The 18,898-nt window shown below is 36.4% G+C and overlaps 1 protein-coding gene across 8 annotated transcripts in view; it reads right to left on the bottom strand.

Moving 5' to 3' along the window:
* Positions 1–18,898, bottom strand: part of LOC106877599 (putative G protein-coupled receptor CG31760) — a 1,070,704-nt gene that overhangs the window by 229,671 nt on the left and 822,135 nt on the right. For all 8 annotated transcript variants that reach the window (XR_016243082.1, XM_089357298.1, XM_089357297.1 and 5 more), the window contains one exon: positions 14,655–14,838. Coding sequence is in view for 7 of the 8 variants with exons in the window: in XM_089357298.1 (XP_089213424.1) it covers positions 14,655–14,838 (184 nt within the window). In the remaining variant the exon portion in view is untranslated. The remainder of the gene's footprint in view (positions 1–14,654; positions 14,839–18,898) is intronic.

The raw sequence follows: 18,898 nt of genomic DNA, 5'->3' as shown, positions 1-18,898 counted from the left end.
GCTATGATCCGAAGCTTTTCTAACTGAATATCTCAGTGCTCATTTTAGAACGAGTGTCACTTTTAATTTTATCTAAACCAAAATTTAAGATATCAGTGAACAGGAGTTATGAATTCATTTTGTCATCTATTACAGTTTATACCTTTTCATGAGAAAATTAAGAAGTTACTTCCGTAGCTTGCTAAAAGTGGTAATCTAAAACAAAAGAGAATTCTCATCAAGATACAAAAAGAGGCTTTATTGATATGATTAAAAAATATGAACAGGTTAATTATGGCAATCAAAGATGTAGTACGTCTCCAGATATTGCACAGAAAGAACAAGAAAGTCATTCGTTAGACTATTCTGGTTAGACAACATAAAGATTTTATGATGTTCTATCATATTTCAGAATACATCTGATTGATCTCTAATGAAAAGACATTTGGTTAATGAAACATAAACAGAAATAGTGTCGTAGAAAATCTGTTTACTGAGTCACTGTAGAACGAGTAGTGTGATATCCATACAAATATAGCAAATGGTAAATGTTCACATCAGTTGCTTCTCATGGCACATAAAACCATATGAAATACAGGCCAATATATTGATAGTGAACCAGAATAAATAAAATCAAAGAGAAACTAGTTTCGAGAAAGTTATGAAGATTTTCATTGAGAGTACTCCATATCGTTACAAACAACCACTTTAGTTTCTCCCTACAACTCTATGCTAGAGGGCACCACATAAAAATATTCTAATATATTCAAGAAATTAATTTTTATTTCATTCCCTTATTTCGACACCAATTAGCAATATATATTTTCGATTTATTCGTCAATAAACATTCACTTCTTCAAAACCAGACGTGATATATATCTAGCTGCATAAAATATAACGAGAGATAATTTGATAGTATGTGAACGGTAGTTATTTAAAAACGTAATTTATCTGTAAATAGTAGAACACTCGGCAAGTTTTCACCAAAAATGTTTCTCAAACGCAGTGAAATTCAGTGTTCAGTAATTTGAACATGTTTTATTACACGCCTGTCAATCAAGAACAAACTGGTTTGATGGAGTAAATGCATTTTAAAGAGAAAGCAATTAACAACATGATTAAAGTGACTCTGAGATGTTGAGATAAAAGGTGTAAACGTTAAGAACTTACGGTTTTCTCTCATGTTTAAGTATGTGTAATTGAAAAAAAAGTGAGAGATTTGAAAAAAGAAATTTAGTAAAAAATATGTAGCAAAATATATTATTCAAATTGTTTGATGGATTGGAAAGATTTAACTAATTTTCTAAATGAGCTTAATTAACTTATTTTATTTTCTATTTTTATTTAAAAGTCACTTTAAAACTTTTATTTTATACACATACATGGCAATTTGTTTTTATATGTGGAAGCACAGGAGTTATGAACGTGTTTCATGTTCTATTATAGTTTATGAGTTTTAATAGTACTTGTATTATGTAGCTTTAAATACACAGAAGTTATAGTTTAAAAATCTTGAAATCAGAAATCTGATAGTCTATATATAACAAGCCATGAACAATGAAACATTAAGTCAAAGTTTGACGTACATATATCTGAATGTTATTTCTGATCTTTGTAGCTTGAACTGTGATGTAGTTTTAGTTTTAAGATCACGGTCTGCACAAAAATCATGACAGCATTTTTTCTTTTCCTGGGAAAGATTTTAAATTTATGAAGATGAAGGAATAAGATTGTGTGACATATTAGTCCTTACTTAAAAGTAAACTGACTGGAATCACTATTATCAAGATTTAAAACATGGCTACGAACACAATTCCTGTGACTTTTGTTGCAGTAACATACAATGGCTGTATTACCAGCAGAGGAATATGCTTGTGAGACTCATCAGTCCGTCCGTGGGGTAGCCTCTACTGAGATACACTGCGGTGTCTCGAAATCCTTGAAATCGTTGAACCAGTAAGTCACGTGTACTATGAACACACATCGTCTAAAGAAAGGATTCTTTCTCAGGTGGCGAACAACAGATTTTGTTCAGATATTCACGTTCGCATCCACCAGAATGTATAAAGAAGAATAGTTACGCTATTGTTTGGATTCTTGCTGTTCTGTGTGCACTCCATTAATTATTATCTAATTTTCGTTTCTAAATTGTTTAAAGTTTTTTTTTGTTATGGATCCCAAGACAAATTAATTAAGAGAACATTCAAGTGATTCTAAACCTGCATAAATACACACGCTTATGCTATTATCTCGAAAGGATAGAAAGTAAGGCCGACTCTAGCAAGCTCTGAACTCGGTTACATTCGCTTCAATTTACTTCCAGCTTGCCATAATGCTACACTATTTAAATCGGTGCTGGATCTTATTCATCGACCCCCTTTGACAAAATTTGAACGTAATAAGAATAAAATGTTAAACGGTAATAGGAAACATGAAAAAGCACATAGTGAAATGCAATGAAGTCGGGAGATCTTTATTGTTTCTGCAAAAATATTAACTGTATTAAACTCATACAAGCTCAATGACATTGCATAAAGATCTTCTTAGACTATAACGATTGTTTTTATTCACAAAATTAAATACCAACTGAGGTATTTAAACCTAATGGAACGCTCACTTTTAGGTTATGGCATTGAAGTGGAAGACTGACCGATTCTATTTGATTCAATAAGCACTAAGTAGATTTGACCAATAGAAAGAATGTCACAGAATTTGTTTTACTTGCTTTCAAAATGACTTCTTCAGAAGCTATTCATTTAACATGTATCATAGTATTCTGTTGTCGTAATCATGCCATCATCATCATCATCATCACCTCGACGATGATGACGACAACCACCAGATCCCCCACCATCACCCCTACCATCACCATCACCATTACCATCATCCACTACCGCCGCCAGCTGCCATTTTGTATTTGACGTCGTCTTCATAATCATTTTATTTTTGTCATTAATAAGTTATGAGAGGAGAATATGTATCACCGTTATGAGTTTTTCAGTATCACAAGCAGAGCTGATTTATAGTAAGGTGTGGACTTAAGGTAGTAAATAATAAAGCTGGATAGCATAAGGAACTCTACCCGAAGCTAATGGTTATGACTTAATAAATTTTTATATTACAAATATTAAAAATGGGAATGTGAGATGAAACAGTCGTTTCTTAAATGGCAACATGCTAATAGATGCCTAAGTGAAATGGACTGGATTCTGCAAGGAATTTGAAATCGATTACAACATTGTTTATGTTCAGGACAGAATGTCTGCACTACTTGGTACTTTGCTTCTACCAACTCCATCATACGCTTGTATTCTTAGCAAATTTATTGGAACACCAGCGAGTAGTGTACCTTATGGTAGTGACTAGCTTCTATATGTTTCATCGCACTGTTGCAAGGGTGATCTTTAAAAGTCTAGTTTGAGACTCACGACTACAGCTTCACGCCTACTGTTATATGTATATATAGGTATGTAATATATACACACACGCATTCGCACGTATATATATGTATGTATAAAGGTTATGAAGGGTATTGGAGTCAACCAAACCCTAAAGATACAGGTAATACCGAGTAAGTGCTGTATACCGACTAGTTTTGCCCCTGTCGTTGTAGCAACATGAGTGGGGAATATAACATAGGTCGTGTATTAGCGTGTGTATGTATAAAGAAAGAAAAAGATAAAGAGACCAATGGCAAAGTTAGAATTATATTTTATGTATAAAGTCTTACAGCTGTTTCAGGGAAAATCCAATGTATCCCTTCATCGGAGACGGTAATAGTAGAAGAATGGATTATTACATCTATAAGAGAAGATTTGTAGTAAGAAGTGAGAGCGATGCGCAGAAGAAAGAACAAAGAAGAAACAGTACTTGGAATATAGTTCCGTTCCAGCAGTAAACATCCATGTAAAGAATCCTTGTGGGTATTTTCCGGAGATAATTGTAGTAGCAAATGTGGATATATATCATATCGAATCCAGAGTATTCTGTGCGTTGTTTACTCCCTTGATTCGGGCTATCCTATGAGTATGTATATGTATGTATGTATGTATATATATATATATATATATATATATATATATATATATATATATATATATATATATATATATATATATATATATATATATATGCACACATTTACACACACACACATATCACGGAACAGTTTAAAAGAGAATACAATTCAGGTAACCCATTCCTGAAAAACTCTAGTGCTAATACATATGCAGAAATGAATAAACACCCAACTAGATCAAACTATAAACATCTAAAAGACAAACACACAAAACTAACTTCTCACTTGGAAGTAAAGCGTTCTTAAACTAGGAACAGGGCAATTCACAAATAAGAAATGCTAGAAGAAACCAACCTAGAGTTAAAAGTAATTATTTCTCTCCAGCAATTAGAAACATCCAGCGGACTAGTTCTATTCCTCAACGAAGAAACTCGACCTACGGAATTCCAACCTATTTACTCAGTCAGCAAAACCAACCCACAACATCTCAAATATAATTAAAAACTTTAACAATACCAACGAAAAAACTCGAACCACGTAAGTCCAACCAATTTATCCAGACAGTGAAACCAACCCCCCAGCGATCTTAATATAATTAATAGCACTGACAATTTCTACCAACAAAATTACAGTAAACATTTTTTAGACCGACTGGAGAGAAACAGAGACACACGTTGGAACAAAACACTCAGAGAAACCCAAAGGAATAGATTCATAAAAAAAAATTCTCTGCAACAAAAATCAGTATACTAGTTAAAGGATTAAAATGCCACCCCCCACGAAAATCTAACCAGAATGAAATTAAAGACAATATTTCGAAATTCTGCAGAAAACTACGACTCACAGAAGCACGAACTGACTACAACAACGAGGATAAATCACTGGTTAAAATCAGAAGCAATTATCTTCCACTTAAGGGTAGGAATAAAATACCACATGACTTCTGCAAACATATCCAAAATTTCCAAAATACTTTCCATAAGCGGAAATGAATTCAAACCTCAACAATTTAGAATGGAAAAATATAATTGAACTGCAAAACGATAAAGAACTGACAATCAAAGAAGCAGACAAAGGAAGTGCTGTAGTCCTGATGGACACAGAATATTACAAAATCCTAGTATTAACCATGCTAGAAAGTGATACCTTCTATGAAAAAGTTGCAAATTATAAAAAAAAAAAAAAAAAGACAATGAAAAATCCTACGTCCTTAATTCATCTATATGGGAAAGGCCCAACAGAAAAAGAAATAGATTATATCACGAACTAGTCTCTTTTTACAGCTTTTTTTTTTTTTACATAAGAGCAAAATAATTAATGAAACCTGCAAACAATCATCAGGCAAATATATAAATATCCTGGCGCCAGAAGATTTAAAGTTAAGACCCATTATAGCTGGCCCAACCTGTGAAACCCACCGCCTAAGCAATTTTCTAGACATCCTACTGAAACCCTTGCTGAAATGCATCAAAGGTTTCATTAGAGACGATCTCGATATGCTTAAGCACGTACCAAAAATAACTAATGAAGTGACATTATTAGTTTCCTTCGAAGTTATTAATATTTTCACCAAAATCCCACATGGAAAAGTACCCCAAAGAATTTCCGGAATGCATAAACTAGGTTTTTATAATTGAAAGACCTCAGAACAACACTAACTGAGAGACACTATCCACCCTAACTTATAAATGATGAAATTAAACGTACCAAGAAAATAGGCATTAAAATACCAAGGGAAACAAAACGAAACACCACACTTCATCTCAAAATACTACCGTGCATATCAACTCACAACCCTAGAAACAATGAGGCATACAACACTGTTGTACAAAATCTACCTATACTCACTAGGGATCCAAGAATGAACAACATTCAGAAAACACATAAATTCATCAAATGTAAAAAACAACCCAAATCGCTGAAAAGACTTCTGACAAATGTGCACCTTTACACAACAACCACAAAACCAATGATTAAAAAGTGTGAACGTCCAAAATGCGCAACTTACTCCAACCTAATGGGAGGCTCGGAATTCCAATTCAAACAAGAGGAGAGATTCACAATTAAGCCCAACTTCACTTGTGAATCCAAGAATTTAATTCATGTTATAACTTGTTCAGGTTGTGGACATAACAATAAGGACAGACAAGTATGGCACCTAGACGGAGAACCACACTGCATAAGGAAAGGTCCGTTTCTCAAAGTATAGATAGATACCTTTGAGTGAACAGACTGAGAAATGCAGAGGGAATCCCCAAAAAATTTCAGTTTTACCCACCTAGCAATGCAAAAAATCAATTTCTGTACAAGAACGTTCAAATATAGAAAATTTATTTATCGAAAAATACAGAGCACGCCTCGATATGAACGCATAACCAACTTTTGTCTCAGTATATATTTTAATTCATGATCACATCCATCACTATAATATTTTGTCCTATTACTTTAGATTATAAGTTTTTCGATATTTGTTTATCCCACCCTAAAAATGTGTAATGACCTCCCCTGTCCCGAGTAATAACTATCACTAATTACCTCCCACTAGATATTTTTACTTGATTCATTCACAAACTTTCATACAAGAACATGAACTAAAATCTTCTTAAGAAAATACGAAATTACAATAATTTCAATGTCATGATTAGCGAAAGCGAATCCGGTCGACAATCACAATACTCTTTCATCTAAAATATATTAAATCTATGTAAACTGTATGCATTTGCCTTCTTTTATTTTTCATATATATATTTTTTGCATTACAATTCACCACGTGGGGATAATCGAAATTCTCTTCCTCGTTTTTCTTACTACACACACACACACACGCACACAGACACACGCGCACACACACACACACACACACACACACACACACACACACACACACACACACACACACACACACACACATACACACAGGAGAGTGAATATATACTTGGGTGAGTGAATAATTTGATTGGGTCCCATATGATTTAAAGTTTCGTTGGTTTCTTACAGAAACCGAGCTTGTCGATCTCAGTAGACTGATAGGGGGAATGCAGGTAGTCAAGATGGCTACGAAAAACCGGGCTGCTGTTGGTCATATGGTGTTGTTAGTAGTGAGATCCACAGTCCAGCGACATCAGATGCATTAACCACGTGGCTGGACAGGAAGCTGGTGCAGACTTGCTGTCTGACCGATTTTTGATGGCACTTGCGGGTGAGTGTGTGTGTGTTTGAGTGTGTACGCCAAATGTACGAGTGCGTAGCTGTATCTGATGCCTATCCGTGCATATCTACTATGCGTGCGCGTGTGTATGAGACGATGCGCTGTGTGTGTGTGTCTGTGAGAGAGGGCGTGCATGTATGTAAGCTGGCGTGTGGCTGAGAGCTGATGCCATCAGCTCGTTGGTGCATATGTGTGTCTTTGTTAGGGTATGTGTACGTATGGGTGCAGGTACGTATCAGCCATATGTGACCATTCGTGTACACCAATATGTGGATGTATGTGTCACTTGTATATACCAGCTTCTTGTATATCAGCTGTGTAGGTGTTTGTATATGTGTATGTTAATACGTGTACATTAATACCTGCTGTATACGCGTGGGTGCGCGTCCATGTTTAGGATGCATGCATGGGTGTGCTTCCATATGGATACTTGGTGAACGTCAGACTGTACTTTCCTGTATACGTATGAATGTGCGCGTATTTATCAGAAAGAACATGTATGCATGCGTGCATGTGTCTTTATTTGGGATATGTGCGCGTGTGTGTACCTATATGCATACTTTTTATATTTGTGCGTGTTAGCATCAAAGATGTATGCTAGTATGGCTGCAAAAGCGCTGCAGGCGGGAAGAAATTGGAATTCGATTGAAATTTGGTGGTAAAGGGGCTGCATAAGATTGGAAGGTCAGCCTGTGGTTAGGAAGACTAACCTTGTTTGTAAGGCAGCCAGTGTTGAGGAGCAGTCGCTGTTAAGCCCCCTCCTAAACACGACCACCATGATATGCAAGTAAACTAGCAACTCCACGTACAATAACATAAATACAGAAGCAAAGGAGCTAGCCATCATTCTTAACATAGAAGCTCATGTGGACCGCCTTGCCACGCGACACCCTCCCGATGTTATAGATAAGGATCACAAACCCTATTTCCTCTTCAACTCCAAATGCAGGCTGATCAACCCCTCCAAAAGCGAGATGATCATTGTCAGTAAGCGCATTCATGATACTATCAACTCAAATATTAGAAGGGCCACAGAGTTGATTTAACGCGGTTCCAGCGCAGCTGTGATCGATTGGCTCCGCGGTATCGAGAATAAATAGGCCTGCAGATTTTCTATATCGAAATCTCTTCCCCTGAGGATCCTGGATTTCGTTAGGCAATTCACTTGTATAAGTGAGCTCGATTTCAGAATCGTCATGAACTCAATCTTGTTTCACGGCGATTCCATCCGGCTGAAGAAAGGTGGTCCACTGTTCGACGTTTCTATGGGGAGCTACGAACGGATCTGAGATGGTCGACTGCTTCTGCTTACTTATCCTGGATACTCTCAAGAAACGCACACACCCACATAAGTCGACCCTTTAAAGGACGACGGCCTGGCAATGTCAAATCATATGATTTTCCGAAAAGGTAGCATATATGAAAGATCCCCAAAATCTACTTCACGAGAAACATAATCTGGTCCAACCTACCATTTAATCTTGAAGTTTTCACCAAGATAGCTAGAAGCCTTCTGTTGTTTAAGCAACATTTCCCCAAGGGCCATAAGTACTATAAGCTTTGTAGCCCACATAACATGAAGGTGAGCTACTCCTGCTTAGAAAAATTGCTTCTAACATCCCACACTACAAGAATGCAAATATGCGCCCGAACAACTTCAAACCCCAACCGGTAAATTCTGACACCCTCCCAGCAACCCTTTAGCAAGATCCTAGCACTCGGGCCGTAATCTACAGAGCCAACCTCACACCATCCGATGGAATTACAAGGTACTACACATGTCTGATAGCCAATGACTTCAAGGGAAGTTACTCGTAGATTATGCGTTCGCTTAGATGTAGGTATAGAAACAATTGCACCCCTTTGTCCCGTTTCTTCTAAAGACCTCGCGATCTCCGGAATAAAAAAAAAACAGCATTCGATGGACCATCATTCACAAGGCCTTATATTACTCAACTAGCCCCAGCAATTGCCAGCTCAGGTTCCGCGAAAGACAGAATATTCTCCACCAATCTGCAGTATCTCAGTAGGAAATCCAAACTATCTTATTGCTGACATCGGAGGTATGCCGTCATTGTGAACTTCAAATCACTGGCCGCCGACAAACCAGATATACTACAGATATACCAATATAACATTGATTGCACGTCGACACTGGCTGCCCCACAATCCAGGGCAGATTTCCTAACCATCCATGGTTAGGAAATCCAGCCTCATGTATTCTCTGTAACTCGCCACGTTAAACGTGCTTGTGCACGCGCCAGCACACATACAGACACACAGACATACACATCCATGTACGTATGCGTTTCTCCTCTTTCTTTCACACCCCACCTCGTACACAACCAAAACTCAATCCAACGACAAATCTCCCACTAACCGGCAACGATGTTGCAACAACACTAGAGCACATCTGTCATGTTTGCACATACAAATACCAAATTCATGCACATACATGTACAGACACATCCACATAGTAGATGAAAACGCGAACGTACGCAGACATTTTCCTTCTAGCAAACAAGCACACATTCATCATTACACATATAAAGCCAGGAATGTACATGTTCATCAATCATCCATTGAATGCATCCTAAACACGTACGCGCACCCACGCGTATACTGACTGCACTAATGCCCACGCATTCACACACACGCATTCACACACACGCGCGCGCACCTCCCCATATAAATGATAACACGCAGCTGATATAGCAGTTAACCCCCTTACCACCACCACCACCTCCACATATTCGTATGCTCATGGTTGCTAGGCACCTGCACCAATACGTATATGTGTGTGTGTGTGTGTGTGTGTGCATTTATATGTATATATATATATGTGATGTGTGTGTGTGTGTATGTGTGTCTTTGTGTCTGTTTTGGTCCCCCATCACCGCTTGACAACCGATGTTGGAGTGCGTACTTTCCCGTGAGTTAACGGTTCAGCAAAAAAGTCCTGTCGAATAAGTGCCAGGCCTATAAAAAATAAGTCCTGTGGTCGATCCTTTCCATCGAATATTCGTCAAGGCGGTGCCTCTGCATGGCTGCAGTCTACTAATTGGAACGAATAAAAGATAAAAGATATAGACATACATTTCTTTTATTTCTTAAATGTGCTATAATTTGTAAATAGTTTGTGTTTGTTAAACTGGAATGTTTCTACAGCTAAATGTTTAGTGCTTTGTTGATAGTCAGCTGTACTCGGAACTAAGACTGAAAGGATCATGTAAAAACGATAGCTTACATTTAATTCCTGTTCTCAAATTGAAACCGTTTCAATCTGTAGATTTCATCTCATTAAACGTTTTCACCCGGAATTTAATTAGTTCCACAAACTAACACTTTCAGTTAAAGAAATATCAATCACTTTACTCAACAAGGTGATCATAATAATCGTTTTTACATGATCTGACTTGAAATCACGTTACGTAAGCTACTGATCTGCTAACAAATGACTTCACGCGAAATATTCATCCAAACTGAAACTCGCAAACTTACAAACATATATATGTGCAGACTACACTACATTCTTATATTCTTTTACATGTTCCAGTCGTTGGACTGCAGCCATACTAGATTATTGCGTAGACTAGTTTAAGCAAAGTTATCGACTCTAAAACGTAAAGTCTGCTACTTAATCTATCGGTCTATTTTTGTCGAACCGTTAAGTTACAGAAACGTAAAAAATCAAAACCGGTTATCAAGCGATGGGATGGGATAAACACAACTCCAAACACGCACACACAGGTACACACAAATTCATTTACCAGGTACTAGTCACTCTGAAGCAATAGTAGAAAACACATGCCGGAAGTCCCACGCAGTGGGACGGAACTTCAAACCATTCATTGCAAAGTGAACTGCTTAATCATGCAGCCATGCGTGTGCGTGTATGTGTGTTTGTGTGTGCATATGTGCCTGTGTATGTGTGTGCATGTGCGCGTGTGCGCGTGTATGCGTATGCGTGAGTGTGTGTGTGTGTGCACGCGCACGTTCACGCATACGCGCAATCTAATTTGAACGAAATGTTCTATAAAACATATTGGGTTCTCGAATGAACGCTTTATCTTCATTTAATGTTGAAAAGTATAGGCGCAGGAGTGGCTGTGTGGTAAGTAGCTTGCTTACCAACCACATGGTTCCGGGTTCAGTCCCACTGCGTGGCACCTTGGGCATGTGTCTACTACTATAACCTCGGGCCGCCCAAAGTCTTGTGAGTGGATTTGGTAGACGGAAACTGAAAGAAGCCCGTCGTATATATGTATATATATATATATATATATATATATATATATATATATATATATGTGTGTGTGTGTTTGTGTCTGTGTTTGTCCCCCCACCAACGCTTGACAACCGATGGTGGCGTGTTTACGTCCCCGTAACTTAACGGTTCAGCAAAAGAGACCGATAGAATAAGTACTAGGCTTCCAAAGAATAAGTCCTGGGGTCGATTTGCTCGACTAAAGGCGGTGCTCCAGCATGGCCACAGTCAAATGACTGAAACAAGTAAAAGAGTAAAAGAGTAAGTAATTCTGCCCAAGACGAAATCAACTTAGATCCAAAGTATGCCGATGAAAGCAAGAGATTGTGAAAACGAAAATGAAATGAAAATGTTTGAAAAGACAACAGCCGCTAACTTGCAGATTCGATTTTCGTATATTTAAGCGTATCTCTTTTGATTGGTAGCCCTTAAAGATTTCTTGTTGTAATAGCAGATTTTAGTGTCTTTCAGGCACTTGCACCAAACTATTTATATTTTTGTTCTACACATGGATCTGCACATGTTCAGGGCAACGTCAACATCAATGTGACAATTCTGTGGTCCTGTGGTTTCTTCAAACGTTCTCTGGCAACCTCAGTAGCTTTGGAAAGTCTGTTTCGAAAAGTAGACACGTAGTCTAGCAAGGTCAGGTGGAATTCAGTGCTCTCAGAAGGGCTTGGCTCAATACTTAACATGTGGTTGAGACAACAACTTGGACCCTGCTGAATCATTTCCAATAAGCAAGTCTACACCTGAAACTGGGAGAGTTTCTTAACACCAACTTTTACCAAACCAGACACAAAATCTAACTGCAAATCAACAAAATGAAGAGGTGCAGTGCACCTGAAATTCCACTAATACTCTTTAATAAAACAGAGTTAGCAGACGACACTTCCGAGAAAGGAAGTGTACCTTCCAACAATAGAGACTGGAGTGCGCCTGTGACCCTCAAAATAGTAATGGGTCGTAATGTGGACTTATCACCGTCAAGTGAGACAAACCCTTTCGAAATGAAAAGCAAGTACCCCTCCTCATTGTTAATAATGTCGGAAATAGGCTGAGACTTGATATTCACAAAAGCGTGGGGTAAGGGCTGTGACTGATTTTTTAACTTGAGCTTTTTACACTCAGAAATCAAACAATATCTACAAATAATTGTTGAATAAAAATTTGAATCAGATTTAGAAACAAAAGGACGGGTTGACTTTCTTAACACTGAACCACTGGACTTGTTATAATTCGAACCTGACCGAGCTGAATAAGTTGTTTTACTTGTCTGACCTACCTCGAAATTATGCGGATGATAATAACCATACAGTTTGAACTCATGCTTATGAGTAATAGAGTAATAATCTGCTAAACTAGCTGCCTTTTGTAACTGTTCTACTCTCTGCTCTTCCAAATAAGTCCTAATATCAACATGAACACACTGAACTCCTCTAATAATAGAAGCTGCCTCAATTTGTGAAAATCTTCCCCAACTTCTTTTGATACACACCACCTATCCAAAAAATTTTCCTTCTTTCTAGCAATTTCTACATATGTAGCCTTACTTTTTTCCTTGGACTGCCGAAATTTTTGTCTATATGCCTCAGGGACCAGTTCATAAGCTTTTAGAATAGCCTGTTTGACCACCTCATAAGTCAAACTTGCTTCGTATATACATACCTACGTCATTTCACTTCTGCCAAAAGGTCGTTGACAAACGTTTATCTTGCCACCTTCAGAAAATATTGTAAGTTCTCTCCTTTCATTATATTATAGATATACATGACAATGTATGTATGCATGCATGTATTTATGTATATATACATGTATTTATGTATATATGTGTATGTATATATGTATATATATATATATATATATATATATATATATATATATATATATATATATATATATATATATATATATATATACTTATATATTTTTCCCAACCAGTCGCCATGCTTAATCGCTAAATCTACAAGATTTTTAATTCTCTCTCTATGTTTATTTTCTCTTATTCCTTTCTGTTCAAAAGAGTAGGCTCGAAAGGTAAAATACTTTCTTACTTTCCCGAGCATCAAACTAATTGTTGTTGTTCATAGACCTGTCTTCATCTTTTGTTTCTCTTTAAATTTCAGCTATGTGTACTTTAAGTAGGCATGTAAGTTTGTATGTGTTCCTATGTGTAATGTATGTATGTATCTCTCTGTCTCAGTAAATGTATGTATCTCTCTGTCTCTCTTTCTGTGTCTCTCTCTCTCTGTCTCTCTCTGTGTCTCTCTCTCTCTGTGTCTCTCTCTCTGTGTCTCTCTCTGTGTCTCTCTCTCTCTGTGTCTCTCTCTCTCTGTGTCTCTCTCTCTGTGTGTCTCTCTGTGTGTGTCTCTCTGTGTCTCTCTGTGTCTCTCTCTGTGTGTCTCTCTCTGTGTCTCTCTCTCCGTCTCTCTCCGTGTCTCTCTGTGTGTGTCTCTCTCTGTGTCTCACTCTCTGTGTCTCTGTCTCTCTCTGTCTCTCTCTGTCTCTCTCTCTGTCTCTCTCTGTGTCTTTCTCTGTGTCTCTCTCTCTGTGTCTGTCTCTCTGTCTCTGTCTCTCTCTATCTATATACGCATAGGATGGTATGCATGTAAGTACACTATGTACGCATGTAATGTAATGTATGTATGCATATATGTATATAATGTATGTATGTAATGTATATACGCACGTATTGTATGTATATTTACATATATACATATATTTCAAGTTGTAGGATACATTTGTGTCCCAAGATAACTGAAATTTTCGGTTCATTGGATAACTCCAAGCACAGCAAAAAGCACTAGAAAACAGTTTCTGATTAGGAAAAAGGAATTCATTTAGAACATTTTATTTAGAGCATAATTCATATGATTTGCTTGAAAAATATTAAGTAAATAATATATCTTGGGTTTTTAATTTGCTTAATTATTTTTATTATGTATTTTTTCAAAGCTTAGCGTGAGATATTTTCTGAATTGATTGGGTACAAGAATTATAATCAAATCAACATTTTCGAACCACTTGAAGATTCCCAGCATCATTTTAAAGCAATTTATTCAAAATACGGTGAATTCTTCTCATTGTATATGTTGTAGGTAAACAATAAACCTGCGAAAAATTGGGGACGATGTTAATTAAAATATATGGGTTAACATTTAAAATAAAATTCAAAAACTTACTTGAAATAAAAGCTATTATTTTTAAACCCGAAAAACGGTGTAATATAAGTCATCATCCAAATGTATCCTCCACCGCAGTCAAAATATGGTTTGCTCCAATAGCCATCTTCATAACGGACCAATATGATGGAATCGTTTAAGAATTCTCCTTGATAGGTGTCATTATAGCGTTTCTGCCAAACATCTGTAATAAATAAAACAAAAATATAAGAATCAAACTGGCAGAGTTTATGTGTATAGATCTGGCGTGCAAACGTTTCTGCCATATCGCCAACCTAATAATAAAAAAAATATCTTTTCTCTCTTAGGAACAAAGACTAAAATGTTGGAAGAGGGGGCTAGTCGATTACATCGATACCAGTGCTCAACTGATACTTAATTCATCGATCCTGAAAGAATGAAAGGCAACGTCAAACTCGGTTGAATTTTGTTGTTCCTTTTATGGTAATGGCGGAGTTGAAATTTTTAGAATCGAAAAATTAGCTTCCTACTTTTCCGGTGATTTCAAATTTCCTTCTGCTAAACGCTTTATTATATATTTCTCTCTCTCTCTCTTTTCCCTACCTCTAACTTCAATAAATTTTTAGACCATGCCATTTCCCTTTTCACGCCGTTCTCATTTCTCTCCTCTTTCTCTTCACCTCTCACTTTCACTAGTTACATGACATCTTAAAGCATCAGCCGGCAAAAAACACCACAACTCTCTGCCTCTTCTCTCTCTCTCTCTCTCTCTCTCTCTCTCTCTCTCTCTCTCTCTCTCTCTCTCTCTCTCTCTCTCTCTCTCTATTTGCCTTTCTTTAATCTCACCACCAGAACATAATCACTCTACTAAACATTTTCTTTCTTTCTCAGTATCACTCATTTCAACTAACTTTTCAACCTCGTTATAAATATTACGTTCCTCCTACCCCACGTCAGCAACTCTTCTCTCTCCCTCTTTTTCTCACTCCCTCGTTCTCCCTCCCTCTTTTTGTCTTTCCGTCTTTCTCTATCGCTCATCGCCTATATATAAAGAAGAATTAGGTTTATTTCGGGAAAGGGAAATTTTGAGAATTTTACAGAAAAGAAACCGCAAAAAATAATTCATAATTCAAATAATTCAATGAATTTGGCTAATTATGATAAAATCTGATACTTTAATCGAGATTTAATCTCCTTATCTCTTGGAAATATGTCCTCTTTTCTTTGGGAATCACTATCGATTTCCTCCAGGTTTCTGCTTTCCGTCTTCCAGACAGATGAAATTTTAAAATAATCAGAATTTATTGCGTACAACGTCCTGTACATCGCTCTTTCGTATATACAGACATGCATACATTGTGTATATGTATATATAAATATGTATGTCCACATGCATATATATATATATATATATATATATATATATATATATATAAATGCCTATATATATATATATATATATATATATATATATAGATGCCTATATATATATATATATATATATATATATATATATATATATATATATATATATAAGAGAAGAAAATGGATGTAATAACAAGGGAAACTCGTCGTTTTCGCTGGTATGCATTTAATTAGATATCAAAGAAGAAAGAATCAAAGATGAAGGTAGCATTTACGATCGTTTCGATTTACTAGTTTTAGTAAATCTCTTCAGAATGCGAAAATAGATACATCGGTTTGGATGCGAAAATAATTGATACATATGTGAAGGTAATATAAGCAAAGATAGTAAGTCTTATATTAAATTTTGTTCTCGAGCTGGAAATTTCGCTGGGGAGAGGTTTCATTGTAATAGACTGGTTAGTTTCATTGTAATTAGAGTGGGTTGAATATTATTTTGGTGTGGGGTTCCGAGTTTAACTAAGCACATTTTTTCGCACGTGTGTATTAAATTTGTTTTTATTCTACAGTGCGTTTAGTCACCGGCACTGTAAGTGAAGGGGGTAACTCTAACTTAGGGTGAAAAGGGAACTAACTCATACCAATTTTTATTAGACTAGGTAGGGTGGTTTAGAATTGTATTATGGCTAAGAGTTAAATTATTACTAGAGTTTAGGAAGTTCTTAGTACTATTAGGAGCCCTATGTATGTGCAAAGTAAATTTTTATGGAATGTGGAGGGCGAGTGGGTTTGCGGGGTGACTATTTGTGTGTAAGTGTTATAGGTGGGTCCTAGCTAATTAGACTTATATAGATGACTATTCAAGTTTGGGATTATGAAAGACATAGAGGCCTACTTGAATACAAAAGGGGCTATTCTACTGGTATTTTGAAAATACAGAAAGGTCCACATGAAGACAAAAATTGTTGTTCTGAAAATTTCTGCTCAGAAGGGGTTATTTAGCCGTAAGTATAGCTCGGCGTTCTGATAGACAAAGACCGCAGCGTCTATTGGCGGTGTTGTAGGAGGTTGTTTTCGTGAGTACATGTCAGTTTAAACTATAATCTATTTTTTATCCTTAAGTTTCCAAATGTATGTACTTAACCCTGTTGAGTTGGCCTTACTCCTATTTCTGAAGCTCGATTGGTGCGTGTTATCTAAGAATCATTTGGTTCTTAGTGGCGCCTATGTATGATTTCGTCTGGTTATTTGTATGGACATCACATTGGTAAACTACATTATTTGTTTTGCATCTATTTGAGAACTGGCACTTTGTTCTATCCCTACAGCGTCATAAATAATTAGGTGTATCTTCGTTCGTGTTGTATTGTGGTGGTGGAGGCTATTATTATTCAGGCCTATATCAAAGTTAGCAGGAGGCGCTGCGTTAGTGGTGGGCTTAGTTCTATTAGTTGGTTGGTTTTTATTTTTATTGTTCACAATCTTTCTAGTTTCATAGAATTTGTCTAGTTTTTTAAAATCATTTATTGAGGCTATTATTGTGGCTAAGTTATTAGTCAGACTGTGGCCTATTCTGATTTTATTCCTAAATAATTCTGCGTATTTATTATTAACGTTTAAGTGTATGTGTATGATTTTCATTAATGAGCGAACTATATTTGATTTGAGGTGCATGGTGTAAGGGATTACGAGCCAGATATTATCGCTATTTTGTCTATTTTTTGTGCTGTTTTTTTTTTCTAGTATAGAAGCTATCCTCCTTGTTTGTGATTGGTGTGAAGTTATGGTTGTATGTATCTTGGTTGTATCCATAGTTAGGTTTCACTTTCGTGCTATTTTGTCTGTTCCATTGGTGTTATTATTGTAGGGTTCATGTGGGATAGAGGGCCTGGTTTTCTTGCTATTACCAAGGTTCATATTAGTTCGTCGGGTGACTTTAGTTTTATTGATACCGATGTGTAGGTTTATACTATTATTTTTGTAGCTTATGTTATTTTGGGGCTTATTTGCACACTTTGTGTTATTAGTTTTGTTAATATTGTTAATTTCATTTAATATCACTTTGTCGGTGTTAGTGTTGCGGTTATTTTTGTTGTTATAAGTGGTTTGTGTATGGGCCTTGGCGTTGTTCATATTGGTGTTGTTTCTATTGAGGTTACCCGTAGTGTTCTTATTGTTGGTGTAGTTTGTGGTGGCGCATGGTGTGTGGTTGGTGCTAGTGGTATTAGTGAGTGGGTTCCTGTTATTTGGGCTACTTGTATGGTGATTACGGACAAGGTATTTGATTTTTTGTTTAGATCCTGCTTTCTGTAGTGTGGAGTTATAGGTTTCTTTATGTCTGTTAAAGATATCTATGCTGGAAGAGAGGCGTGATATTAATATGCTTCTCTTAATAAAGTTGGGGTGGTTACTTGAAGCGTTTATATATTTGAGGTTCGTGTTGGGTTTCATGTAGGGTTCATGGAGTCGTGTGGCTAGGTTGCAGGTTGTGTCTAAGTAGTTAATAGAGGTGTGTTCCTTTTCAATAGAGATAGACAGTCCAAATCTTTTAAAGAATTTGTGTAGTTTTTTCTTGATAAGCTCTAGTTTCCTATTTGAGGGTTTCTTGATCATGTCGGAGCCTCATACGTCGCTTGACAATCGATATTGGTGTGTTTATGTCACCGTAACATTGCGGTTCGGCAAAGGAGACCAATAGAATAAGTACTAGACTTACAAAGAGTAAGTCGTGGGGTTGATTTGTTCGATTAAATGTGGTGCTCCAGCATGGCTGTAGTCAAATGACTGAAACAAGTAAAAGAATAAAAGAATATATATATATATATATATATATATATATATATATATATATATATATATATATATATATATATATATATATATATATATATATATATATATGTACACACACACACACA

This window comes from Octopus bimaculoides, chromosome 9, assembly GCF_046866305.1.
Source record: "Octopus bimaculoides isolate indiv1 chromosome 9, ASM4686630v1, whole genome shotgun sequence".
Classification (NCBI taxonomy): Eukaryota; Metazoa; Mollusca; class Cephalopoda; order Octopoda; family Octopodidae; genus Octopus; species Octopus bimaculoides.
The sequence above is the reverse complement of the archived record's forward strand: the minus strand, read 5'-3'. Positions and strand labels throughout refer to the sequence as shown.